Genomic DNA, 13,192 nt, shown 5'->3' with positions numbered 1-13,192 from the left:
TTTCTTGTAAACTTTCTTAGAGAAAAAAAATTCAGTATAATTTTTATTGTGTTGGTTGTTCTTTCTGGTATTCTTTTTCTATGAAAGAAGATGAAATTCCTTCAAATCATAAAATCTCCCAGTTTACAAAAGAGATGGGAATGGGAAGGAGATACATTAAGATACAAATATTACAAATCAACATTTTCCAACTGATTGCTTACTTAAAGTGTGAGATTTTCCATCACAGCACCACCTTAGCAGTTTTTGTTGCTTCTATAGTGGCTAAACTGAGTGGGAAGATACAAAAATGTTTAAATTTAACTAAAGTAGGTATTAAAAAACAGTCCTGTAAGTTTATGTAGATATGTAAGGAACTCCTGTGCAGACAACAGATTGATAAGGGGTATGCTGATGTTAATTAAATACAAACCCATTGAACCAAAATGTTAGGAACCCCCTTGTTTCCATCACATCCCCATCTCCTTTCTCCAAATATATACATAGACATACAGGGAAAAAATCTTGAGAAGGAGCTAGGGTAGCTCAATTGGAAGGAAAAAATGAGAGAGGTGTCTGATTCTGTCTTCATGCAAATTTTATCCAGCATATTCAATCATCTAAAAAAAAAGTATGCATCAGACCTTTCTGCTTTTTCCTGCCCAGATATAATATTGCCTTGTCAAATGCAACTAACAGGGAGTAGGTAGATTGTTCCTGCTTAACATCCATATGTGAAACTGAATGCTAATGATTTCAGCTGCTTTTTTGAAGTGCGATGTTTCAAAATGTTACAGAAGCAAAAAAGTTTATTGGTAAATCCCTTCAGCCAGCACGACCTGTGCATCAACTGTCTTCTAAACAAGGTGAGTAGCATGGCTAAGGTGCAGTTCACTTTACCAAAGTTTGGGTTGTTTTTAGGGAAGTAACAAGGATGCGTGTCTTGTTTTGTTTTGTTTTGTTTTGTTTTGAAGTTACTTTGTTATACTACAGTGGATAAATATCTTGCTGTGTGTTGAACTTAGTACATTATCTCTGTGATAAAATCTGAATTTAAACTGTATTAGGTTTGTGCAGAACTCTTGGGTACTGCTCTTCTAGCTTGGCATCTGAAATCTGGCTTCAGAAAGCTGGATCAGGCTTCTCTGTTAAATTTGGGTTTCTTGGGGTAGTTAACTCTATTGAAAACATAAAATATACATAATTTAACAAATAGATTATTTAGGTTTTATTGCAAGTACAGTACACTACACTGCATTGTTCTTATCTAGCTTTCATACAAGTTCAAAACAAAAAACACAAAAAACTTTTATAAAAAAAATCATTCAGTATTTATGTCAGGTGTGAATATTTTGGTTTTAATTTTAAATCCCTATTGATCAAAATCCTAGATATTGCAGTATTATAGTTGTTCTTATGGTTAAGTTAGAAATTTCTGGTGACCAGAGAATCATCAGCTGTGCTGATGTGGACTGAAGCTAAGTGACATCAGAAGTTTTTACTTTGTATAAAATTTATGGAAAAATGGAAAAGGGGTCATGTGGTGATGTAGAGCTTTTAAGTTGTGAATAAATGCCTATAAAATCTCTGTGCACCAAGGAATGTTCTTGGGGCAAGTATCACAAAATAATACTGTGGAGTCTATTGAAATTATTTTTTCTTAATGTTTTATGTTCACCAGCATCACCCATTGCATTAAACATTCGGACTGAATTACCCAGCAGCACTGAAGTATGTTTACAGAGTAAGGTTAACTGGGTGAGTATTGAGTGAATATATAATTATTTATAAATTGGAGGTCAGCTGATCCGCTATGTAACCAAATTAAAACTATTTCCAGCTAGGAGTGTCCTTGACGCTGAATGTTCTAAACCAGCAGTGTCAGAACTGTTGAAAAGAGTGATGAGTTTCAGGGAGTTTCAGGAATGCCTTTCCCTGGTATTTGCATGCACTAATAGCTGAAAAATGCAGCTTAGGAATTTACGATTCTTACGAAAGTCTATGTGGCATTTCTTTAGTCTTCACTGAATTTAAGTCAGCTCTTTTAAACTTAGAATGCATTTATTCTGTCTTTGCTTATTATGTGTAAATAATAACATCAGGATTTTTTTGTTGCTACCACATGTACAAATTCATTTCAGACAGCAAACATAAAACTTTATTGCTAGAAGTGCTTGGGTTTGTACATGGTATGGATATGTCCTTCAGACTTGAAATTGGTTGTAGCTGTTTGCTGGAAAATGAAGTTTGAAGTCTTCTAATTGGAATGCTTCATGTTTCATAGCCTGAGCTTGATTTTCTGTTGATTCTGATTTGAATGTTTTTTCAGAGCGTTGATAGAAGTTTTGTTAGAACAAATGCCGGCTCCTAAATTTTTACTTTTTTTTTTTTTAAGAGTTTTAGTAATCCAGTAGTCCTTCTTTATTGTGTTAAGCTTCTGCAAGATGCCTTTGACTTTAAAAAAAAAACAAAACAACTCAAGTTCCTGGGAGCCTATCTTTGATCCATCATAGGGAAATTAACACTTACACTTGTCTCTTGAGCAGTAATTACTCAGAAGAACAAACTACTTCCTTTTAAATAAGCCTCTGGTCATCAGTGTTGTAACACTCAGTTTCATCAGTATTTAGCTACATGTAGCTGCATATTGCATTTGTTTGATATAGGTATAGCTGTATTTTTTATATTTCTTAAAACTTTTTCTTTAACATAGTATATGGAAAAGACTTTTTAATAATACTTTTGACCATGAACTGTTTCATGGGTACCCCAAATGCCATCTGAGTAGTGCCCTATCCACCCCTGCTTGATGAGCAGTTTTCAGTTCTTGCCCCCTTCCCATCTGACTCAGAGTGATGTTAAGATACCTCAACTAAACCTGTAGAGCTTTTTCAGAGCTAAGACAAACTGATGAGGATAAACTGCTTTCCGACTTTCCAAAACACTCTTCAAGGTTTTGGCAGCTGGAAAAAACTTGGCATTATACTCTGGATATTGGGTCTTGATGCTTATGAAGCAAATGTTTTCGCTAAGTGGGAGAATCCAAGTCCATCCTTTGGTCTTAAGGAGAGTCCTTCCTGCTTTTTGTATTCCCGAATGTAGCAGCTTATGGCTGTGTTCTAGGTGGGATAATGGAAAAGGAGGGGAGAACTGTGTTCTTTCTAAAAACTAGCAATAGCACTGTAAAATTCTGTGTAAAAAATGTCTCTCAAATATGTTCACCTGTATTGTTTTATTGAACTATTCCTTTACTGTATGTAATCAAGAGTAACATTCTACAGGTTCAAATTAAACTGTGCTACAACTGTTATTTTTAACTAAGAAACATGTATCCTTTTTTTAATACACTTAAAGGTGATTAGCTTCATAACTTTCCTTCCTGTTGTAGTCATCTGAAATGACAGAAGTGAAGATCTTAACTCAAACTGTGATGCTCTGTCAACCAAAACAACATGAATCAGGAGCAAAAAAAGGTAAAATATTGCATGGGGAGCTGTGTCAGGTTTGTACTTTCTAGATGGAGGACACCTGAACTTTGAAGCGATGTGGGATGTATTTTATTTCTTCTTATCAGCCAGTGCATTGAGTTTGCAGAGCAATATGAAATTTTTCTGGTTTTCACATAACACTCTAGAGAAGATGTAAAAGTTGACTATAACTGAGGTGGAAAATTTCCACTGGTAGAATTGCTTGCATATAGGGATGTAACTGTCTTAAAAAAACCCAAAGAAACCCAACAAAACAAACAAAAAACCCCAACCAACCCCCCCCCAAAAAAAGACCCCAAACATAAAAATTTTTTCACACAAAATCCTGGGTTTGTATAGATGCCTTTGTGTGTAGAAGTACAGATTTGAGTTGCGTCCCTTAGCCTGCTGCAGGGCTTAGTTGTGGCATACAGACTATTGAATGTAATCAGGTTAAGAGCTCAGCATTTTGGCTTCCTTGTCCTGCTCTTCTATGGTGGTTCTAAAATAACAGTATTTGGGTGGTTAGATATGAATTAATTTTTTTTATGATTAATCCTGGTTTATTTTTGTGTCAGTACTGTCCTTAAGGTTTGCTCCTTACGCTTTTTTCTCTGTACTGACTGCCACTGTACTCATAGAGTATTGCTAGTTTAACCAAGTCCAAATTTTACTCCTTTTTTTTTTTCATTAAGGGATAATCTCAGATTTCAAACAAATTCTCACGGTACTTCTCTGCCCTGCTTCCTACCTGATTCTTCATTCTTAAACATGTCCCAGAAACTGCATCAGTGACGCAGGTTATTGAGACAATTTCTTTTGTCTGTGTCTTCCATCTTTTGTCTGTGGCATCCATCTGTAATCTCCAATCCTTAAGTAATCTCTGAAGATGTGCTTTGTTCTGTTGCTCTTAGTACTCAAAAATTGAAAGAATTATATTAAGTTTTATTGAGTTTTTTGTATTTTTGTCAGTCTGAGATTGCCATCTCTCAGGTTCTTGAGCAGTAGTTCTGTTCTGTCATGTGTTACTGACTTGAAAATAAGTCTTTTATGTATTCCCTTTCAGGTTCAGGTTCATTTGTTCTTTATCTTGATAAATATAATAGAGTTCTGTTCTTTGGATCTCGTTAGATGTCAGACATGTCAAGTTCTATGTGTTTGGTGGTGGCTTTCTGATACTTTCTTATTGTTTCTGCGTGTGGTGGGTAGAGATTGTTTTCTTCTACAAGACCTTAAATGGCTTCTCATCAGATCCTCATCTCTTGTATAAGCCATCACTTTGGATCTTTTTCAGTGGTTAATTTCTCTGTGATGCCTCCCTGAGTCTACTCCACAATTCTCCACAATGTCAAACTTTTTCTCACATTTGTTTTCAAAGGGCTTTTGTTGGTTTGCTGATTGTTGTAATCTTTTCCTTCAGCGTAACACAACTTTAGAGGTCCTTCTATTCAGCTACTGCTTATAAATAAGTCTTTTGTTTTCTTCTTTTTTTTCCTTGCATGGTAAAAATTCTTCTAGAACTCTCTTTATGTTCAGCTGTACTTAAAGCTCTAGATAATAATTTCTATTTGATATCTCTTCAGTCATACTGTGCTTTCAGTTATCTGTCTCAGCAGTTCTTAAGTGCAGCATGGGGTTCCCATGGCCCCACTTCTTGAGCTTTTCCAGGTGTCTCTGGATGGCATCCTGTCCTTCAGGTGTGTCAACTGCACCACTCAGGTTGGTGTCATCTGTAAATTTGCTGAGGGTGCCGTTGATCCTACTGTCTGTCATTGATAAAGATATTCAACAGTACTGGTCCAAATGTGAAATGCTGAGGGACACGACTCATCACTCACTTATCTACATCCAGACACGACCACTACTCTTTGGATCTTAGGATGGTTTGGGTAGTAGAGGATTAAAAGGTCATCACGTTCTAACCCCCTGCCATGGGGACACCTGCACTAGACCATGTTACTCAAAGCCCCACCCAGCATGATGATGAACACTCCCAGGGAGGGGGCATCCATAGCTTCTCTGTGCAGCTTTTTCCAGTGCCTCAGCATCCTCATAGTAAAGAATTTTTTCTTCATATCTAACCTAAGCCTACTGTCCCTCAGCTTAAGGCCATTCCCCCTTTTCCTATCACTACATGCCTCTGAAAAATCCCTCTCTAGCCTTCTTGTAGGCCACCACTAAGTACTGGAAGGCTACCCAAAAGTCTCCCAAGAGCCTTTTCTTCTCCAGGCTGAACAACCCCAACTATCTAAGCCTGTCTTCATAGGAGTAGTGTTCCAACCCTGTGAACAACTTAGGGACTCTCCTCTGGACTTGTTCCAACATGAGATCAGATGCAACTGTCCAACCCGTTCCTCATCCAATGAACATCTAATCCATCTCTCCAATTTGGAGAGAAGGCTTTTGTGGGGGACCGTGTCAAAGGCCCTACAGAAGTCATCATCTTCATAGGTTTTTAATCAAGGGGAGGAAAAAACAAGCCGTTAAGTTTTCAAGTATGCTCATATTCTTTAAACTGTTCTTTTCAAAGTTACCCACAAGCCCTGCCATAGGTTCACCAGTTACTGCAGTTGTTTGTGTTCAAAGGCAGGAAAAAATAAGTCTCATAGTTGACATCAGCTTCTTTCTTGTCAACATCCTACAGTCTGAGAAACAAAAACTGTTGTCCATCAGGTGACAGTGTAACAATCTTGCAGGAAGCCCGTAATTCCTAAAGGAATAAACTTCTTTGTCATCAAGGACCAGAGATGAAGTTTGTTCTTTCTTTGCCTAATTCCTTTCTTCTTGTTTCTGCTCTTGTTTGAGAATATCAATATTTTAAATACTTTAAAATACAGGCATTGCTAGAGATACTGTATCCAAAGCTATGCCACAGTAGAGATAGTGCTGTAAACTTGAATGAGAAGCCTGCATGTTCTAAGCAAAAGCCCTGGCTCTTGTTTGTTCAGCATAACCCCTCATAACTATTTCACTGCTATTAGTATGTTTGCCATTTTACGTGCAGCAGATCTCGTAATTACTTTTAGGTGTTAAAAGACATTTAACTTATTAACTCCAAGAAAAGAGGCACACGGTTTTTGTTATCTCTCCCCTAGAAATATATGCCACTTTGGAGTGAGTTATAAACAGATTTTCTTGTGGGTTTCAAGACTAGTTTGTGGTGTTTCTGTTAATTAGAAGAAGATACGGGAGTCTGTCTGGTATAAGGTTGGATTCACTTTTTTTCTTCTTTTCTCTTGATTTACTGTGTCGGTTTGAAACAAAGTGAAATGCTCTGTAATTTACTTCAAATTTTCCTGATGCAAGATAAGACTTAAATTACTCCTTTTTTTAAAACTGATTTTTATATACCACATGTAGCATTTCTACTATTCTATTAGTAACCAAATAATTTTTCTGAATTCCCAATCTTAATCCCTTAAACAAGATGTTGAACTTAGTGATTTTGTATATTCACAGAAAGAATCCAATACAGCAGAGATTTCCTTCTGAAGCTTTCAAATGTTTCTCTCTCTCAGAAGAAGCCAGAGTTTCTTCCTGATCATCCAATCGTACTTGAAAAACCAGTAAGTACAATTTTTTTGTATTAAGTGAAGTTATAAAATCATCCATGGAGGTTTTGATAAGCCATTTGAGAGGGAACATTTTCCTTCAAACTAGCCTGCCAACTTGGTAAAAATTTCAAAGAACAGATTGTGCAGTTCAGCACAACTTCTGTATGTAACTTCTCCACTTGGTATTTGACATCTTACCCTGGTTAGTACCACTTAAAGGGAAAGGGGTTTTAATTTGTTTTCAGGAAAAATATCAGTTATCTTTCCATGTTTTCAAAATTAAAGAGAACAATCTTGATACATTTACATCTTGGTAAAAGTCTTAATCGAATGTTTTAGTTGTCCATGCATCAGTGTCCACTACGAAGCCATTAATGAGCTCAATGCAGTTTGTATTATCATTATCTCTGATTTTGGGGAGAAATTAATAGAAATGAATGATGAATGTGAAGGATATCCATGTGTACTACCTTAATGTTTGTGATGAAATAATCCTCAAATATTTCATATGCTAGGAGAAAACATCTACTGGATCACATTCCAAACCCCAAGTGTGGGAAAATCTTCCGTGTAAACATTATCAAGTTAGGCTGCATACTAGGTTGCTTTTGAGACCATTGGGATATAGTTCTGCTAGAAATAGGATTCCTCTTATGGAAAAGTATGTCCACATGATTACTGTGTTGGCCACATTTGGAGGCATTTTTAAGCTTTTAGAATTTCTGTCCTTCGAAAAAACAAAAATTAAGTAATACATGACCATAATCAGCTTTCCCTGGTTCTGACATTTTATGTCTTTCTATTTGTCCTCAAGATGAAAGCTTTATTTATTTGAAAACCTGCTTTCAGATTGGGAAGTTTCAGCTCTTTAATTTCCTAATTTACCCCCCTCTCCCACCACCTGTGTTTCTAAGGGGGACAGATTTTGATAATCTGTATGCTTTCACATGTTTGCATTCCTAGGAAAAAGGAGGGTCCCTGCAGAAATCCCTGCTGAATTTTGGCTAATTCAGCCAAAATTCCAATGTGTTGACTCATCATCCATTTTTCTGCACAGAAACCAGAGGGATTGATGAGATGCATGAGATGTAAATTAAATGAATGATGCTTAAAAGTGGCAGAAGGTGGCCTGTGAATAAATTTCTAATGACAAACAGACAATCCTACAGTGTCAGTGAGCTTGTATTTTGGAGCAGGTGGTTTTCAACAGTTTGCCACTGAATTGAGTATTCAGACAGTTCATGCCTATCTTAAGACTTCCCAAGTTCTGAATATTTGAAGCCGCTGCTGAACTATGTGCCCATTTATGAGTAAAAGTTGTATTTTCAGATTAAGAAAACTTCCTAGAGGGATTTGTACAAGGCAGATGCAGTTGTTACAGTTGGTGGACTGTGGACTGTTGTGGACTTTTGTCCCGAAGGATACTGGGGTTTTTTTTTAGATGTGGGGATCAGGGCTACCAATACATAGCTCAGCATTTGAACAGTTACTGTGTTGACACAGTCTTCTAGGAAAATTTTAGATTAAGTCTCTATGATTAATGAAAATAGCACTGTTTGCCATAAAAAAAACCCCAAAACAAATTGTGAAATGTACATGGAGTAGAAAAGAGTTGCAAGCAGACCCAAATGAAAACTTTAGGTGCTCTGTTATAACTGAAGTAATTTGAGGTTTGGTTTCTCTTACAGGTGAAGAATAAACCTTTCATTGACATCTGCAAGAAGTGACATGTTGTTTGGAAGATCAGAAATCCATCAATGAGAGAGCTACATTTGATGTAGGTCTTCAAGATTTGGGTACTTGGGTGCCTGCAGATGGAAGGATGACCCTGGGAAACCTATGAAAATGCCTGTTTCTTGCTGTAATTGCCTGAATGCTTTAAGAGACAAACCTTTCATTTGTAAAGCCTGAAATGGTAATATGATTGAAGTGAAAATAAATAAATTTCACATATTGGTGTGGCAGATTTTTGTCATTGAATTGTTTGTGTTATGTAGCCATATATTTTGCCTGACCATAAATTCTAAAACAATACTTGACTGGGACTTCTTGCTTTCTCTCAACTCCCTTCCTTAGAAGTAAAGATGGAACAACAAATACTGGCTGTGTCAAATAACAGATGTCTTAGGGTATCTACTCCTCTAGTTTTTGGGGTTTTTTTGTCAAAACTTGACTTGTTTCTTCTTAATTTGAAATCTTCATCTTGACACAAGATATTCCTTAATGTTTTGTGGATACACATACCTTCTTTAAAGGTATGAAGTCTCTTGTTAGTAATAGTTCCACTAACACGAGAAATCTTTTCTCATCATGGATCAAAACAGGAGACCTGCCTATGCATTGCATTCCTTAAAGTTCTTTGGAAATAATTGTCTTGTGTTCTTGAATGTGAAAAGTGAAAGTAATGGGGAAAAACTGAGGAACAAGAGAGATTTCAATCATATGTCTTATACAGGTAAATGGGTGTACCAATGCACAGTTAATTCTCTTTTTCCCTTAAATGAGTATGGTATCCAATAGGGAAGTGGAAAGTAGTGGTTCTGTTGGGGTTTTAGGAGCTCTTCTGGGGGTTTTTTTTGTTAAAGGAATTTTGCCCATACATGTTGCTAGGGGGACAAATGGCTGGGTACTTCAGAAAAACAAAAGAGCTGGCTACTCTTTGCTTCACCTGGGTGTGTGAGCAGTGGTCTCCGGCATTTGGACAGAGAGGGAGGCTGCTTTCTTTGGCTGCTTTTCCTTCTGCCAGAGAAACCCCGGGATCCCCAGCCCACCTTCCCCGCCCCGCTGGGAGCTGGGATGTGGCCGCCCTGCCCCCGCCACTGCTTCGAGCCTTCGCTGCATTGTAGCCCTGCTCACCCTGCCTGCCCAGAACTCCAGGGGTTCCCCATGTGGATACATCTCGTCTGCCACCCGGGATTTGTGCTCGTCCCTGCCGTTCCAGCCTGCTGTTCCCGAGGGTCCGGCCGGACACTGGGATCGGCTGCCCAGGGGTTTGTGAAGCCTTTGTCCCATCCCTTCCCGGGATTCCAGGGCGCCATTGCCGCGTGCTCCCCGAGCTCGCTCCGGAGCGCCCCCTGCAGCCGCGGGGGAACCATCGCACCTGCCCTGCTCACCGGGAGCCGCCAGCGCCCCTGCCGGCTGCGAGCGGAACTGCACCCGAGGGGAAAGGGCCCGACAGCCGAGAAGGCTGGCACTGGGTTTGGGATTGTTTGCTGGTACTGCCACAGTTATTGCTGTTTGTTTGACTGGTTATACACATACAGATATATAATAGTAAAGACCTGTTATTCCTATTTCCCACATCTTTGCCTAAAAGCCCTTTGATTTCAAAATTATAATAACTCGGAGGGAAGGGGGTTGCATCTGCTATTCCAAGGGAGGCTCCTGCCTTCCTTAGCAGACACCTGTCTTTCAAACCAAGACATGTTCATTTCCTGCAAGCATCTGTCAGTTGACAGGCATCAATAATAAGTATTTTGTATGAATATAATTAGCTTCTAAATGTGTATTTAGACCTATAATAATATAATTTGGGTACTGCGGGCAATTTTTACCCTCTGTCACAAATGGTAATGAAAGCTAAATGGGAATGTGCTAAATGACATGTTTGCAGTGATGCAAACACCTGTCAAGTTGCATTTGATAGGCGCTAGGTTTCTTTTCCTGAATGATGCAAATAAATCTTTTCGTTAGTTAGGTTTTAATCAGTGGGAGTTTCTTAGAGTGGGTCATATGGATCTTTTTTCCCAGTATGTGTCCAAGACAGTTTCTGTGTGTAGCTCTCAAAACTCCTACGTGAAACTTCTCAAACTTCTTTCTGTGTGATTCATAAAAGCATTTATAAATAAACCAGTAAACTGGTAAATATACAAAGATTAGTAAGTCTTATAAGGACATATGACCTGCTACAACTTTTTTCACCCTTCCAGCACCCAACTGACATGAAGTTCTAAAGCAGGTTATTTTAAGAATTTTTTGTTTTTTTTGTGAAAAGGAAAAGTGTTACAAACCTTAGTTAGTGTGTCATTTTTCGCTTAAGGATTTTCCCTGAATCTTGTCACATGTGGCTGGATTTCCTTTGTTGGTAGGTCAGTAGTGACAAAAAAACCTCATGCTTTACACTAGACTGACATCTTGGCATACGAAAAACAGCAGCCAGTTGTTCAGGAGTATAAGTAGATTTACTCTGATAAAGAAAAGAAACCTTTAAACTTATACTGATGTCATTTGTGAGGGTAATTTCAGTGTCCTTTTAAAAATGGACAGATTGGTAGCTGGATCATGTCAATACAGGAAACCCGTGGACTTCAATATTAAAAGCATTCACTTTCACTGAGTTACTGTGAGAGATATAAACGTGAGATTTGTCTCTAACATGGGCACATAAATTTAGATGGGCATGTATCCCTCTCTGACATCCACATTTGTGTGGAGAAGTGAGGCCTCATGAACTTTATTGGCAAAGGGCTTGATTCAGTTGCTTAAAGGTAGGCACCTGTCTCATCCGGGGCTCATCTGGAATTCCAGTCCACATGCTGCATGGGTCTGGCATAAATGACTAACTACCTGTAACACATGTCATCCTCAGCTGGGAGCTGGAGACCAGTTGGTGTCCTCTACAGTACCTCATGTGCTAGGTGCCTTTGTTTAGGCAACTAACTTGCCTCAGAACTCTACTGATAAATAAGAGCCAGATTGCCTTGGTTGCATGCAGGAACATAAATGTGATGCCTTTCTTAATCTTGAATTCAGATCTTGTCATGATTTCTGGAATACAGGACCTTAACTGCAGTGAATTCTGCTTGTTTGTAGTCTAAACTGCCCCCTTTCAATTACATATGGTAATTTTTTTGAGAAGACATAATACTAGAAATAATACTACAAGAAGGTGTTTCATTGAACATGACTTTTAAGTTACTTTTGGGTACTGTTTGTAACCTTAGACTGCTAAGTGAATGGAGAGAGTGGTCATGTAGCATGTAGAGCTTGTCAACCTGCTGTGAAGGTGTGAGGTTACAGTGGTTGCTTGCCCATTCTTGGGCTGGAGTACACACCTCAGATGCCGGGGGGAGCATCATGACTTTTTGGGGAAGCAAGTATTGCTACTTCCAGGTCTACAGAATCATAGGATATCCTGAGTTAGAAGGGACCCACAAAGGTCATCAATGTCCAACTCCTGGCCCTGCACAGGATATGTTAAGACTAACACCGTGTGCCTGAGACCATTGTCCAAACACTGCTTGAACTCTGTCAAGCTGGTGCTATGACCATTTCCCTGTTCCAGTGTTCAACACCCTCCAGGTGAAGAACCTTTTCTTAATGCCTAACCTCAGTCTCCCCTCATACAGCTTGATGCCATTTCCTTGGGTCTTGTCACTGGTCACCAGAGAGAAGAGATCAGCGTCTGCCTCTCCTCTAACCCTCATGAGGAAGTTGCAGACTGCAGTGAGGTCTCCCCTCAGTCTCCTCCAGGCTGAACAGACCAAGTGACCTCAGCCGCTCCTTGTACAGCTTCCCCTGTAGGCCCTTCATCATCCTCATGGCCCTCCTTTGGGACACTCTCTAACAGCTTTATATCTCTTTTATATTGTTGTGCCCCAAACTGTCCCCAGCACTTGAGGTGAGGCCGCCCCAGTGCAGAGCAGAGCAGGACAATCCCCTCCCTTGCCCAGCTGGTGATGCTGTGCCTGATGTACCCCAGGACACGGTTGGCCCTCCTGCCTGCCAGGGCACTGCTGACTCATATTCATCTTGCCATGGACCAGGACCCACAGGCCCCTGGACATGAGGGCAGTCTGGCCACAACATCTGTCACCCTATAATGGCCAGATTGATTGAGGTGACCTGGCTGACTAGGTGGGTGTCTCCCCTCAAGGCGCCATGCACGTCCCTACCAAAGCTGCACACTGGTAGAAAAGGGTGATCTCCCCCACAGAGATGGTGTTGTTCATCAGTCAAGGGTATACAGTAGCCCTGCTTCCCTGCTAGAACCTCCAAACAAGCTCAAGGTTTATGGCTATTTATGCTGTAACAGCAGTTTCTCTACAGGAACCTGCCAGAGATGTAAAGAAAGTATTTTCTGAGTGGTCAGGCCATAGAGGTTGTGAAATGTCAAGTCTGGGGATCTATAATGACAACAGATAGGCAGATATGTTTCCTCTTGTGAGGGTAAAGGCTAGAGTCCATTAAGAG

The 13,192-nt window shown here is 39.4% G+C and overlaps 1 protein-coding gene across 1 annotated transcript; it reads left to right on the top strand.

Moving 5' to 3' along the window:
- Positions 1-757: 757 nt before the first annotated feature.
- LOC309578813 (uncharacterized protein C8orf88) lies at positions 758-8,727 on the top strand (the record flags this gene model as incomplete). The annotated part of the gene is made up of 5 exons (XM_082291713.1): positions 758-845; positions 1,661-1,737; positions 3,368-3,452; positions 6,906-7,012; positions 8,689-8,727. 5 exons carry the CDS (start codon positions 758-760, stop codon positions 8,725-8,727), a joined length of 396 nt encoding a protein of 131 aa, XP_082147839.1.
- Positions 8,728-13,192: the final 4,465 nt, after the last annotated feature.

Source organism: Coloeus monedula (genome assembly GCF_965178545.1).
Source record: "Coloeus monedula genome assembly, chromosome: 1".
NCBI lineage: Eukaryota > Metazoa > Chordata > Aves > Passeriformes > Corvidae > Coloeus > Coloeus monedula.
This window is presented reverse-complemented; position numbering and strand designations above follow the sequence as displayed.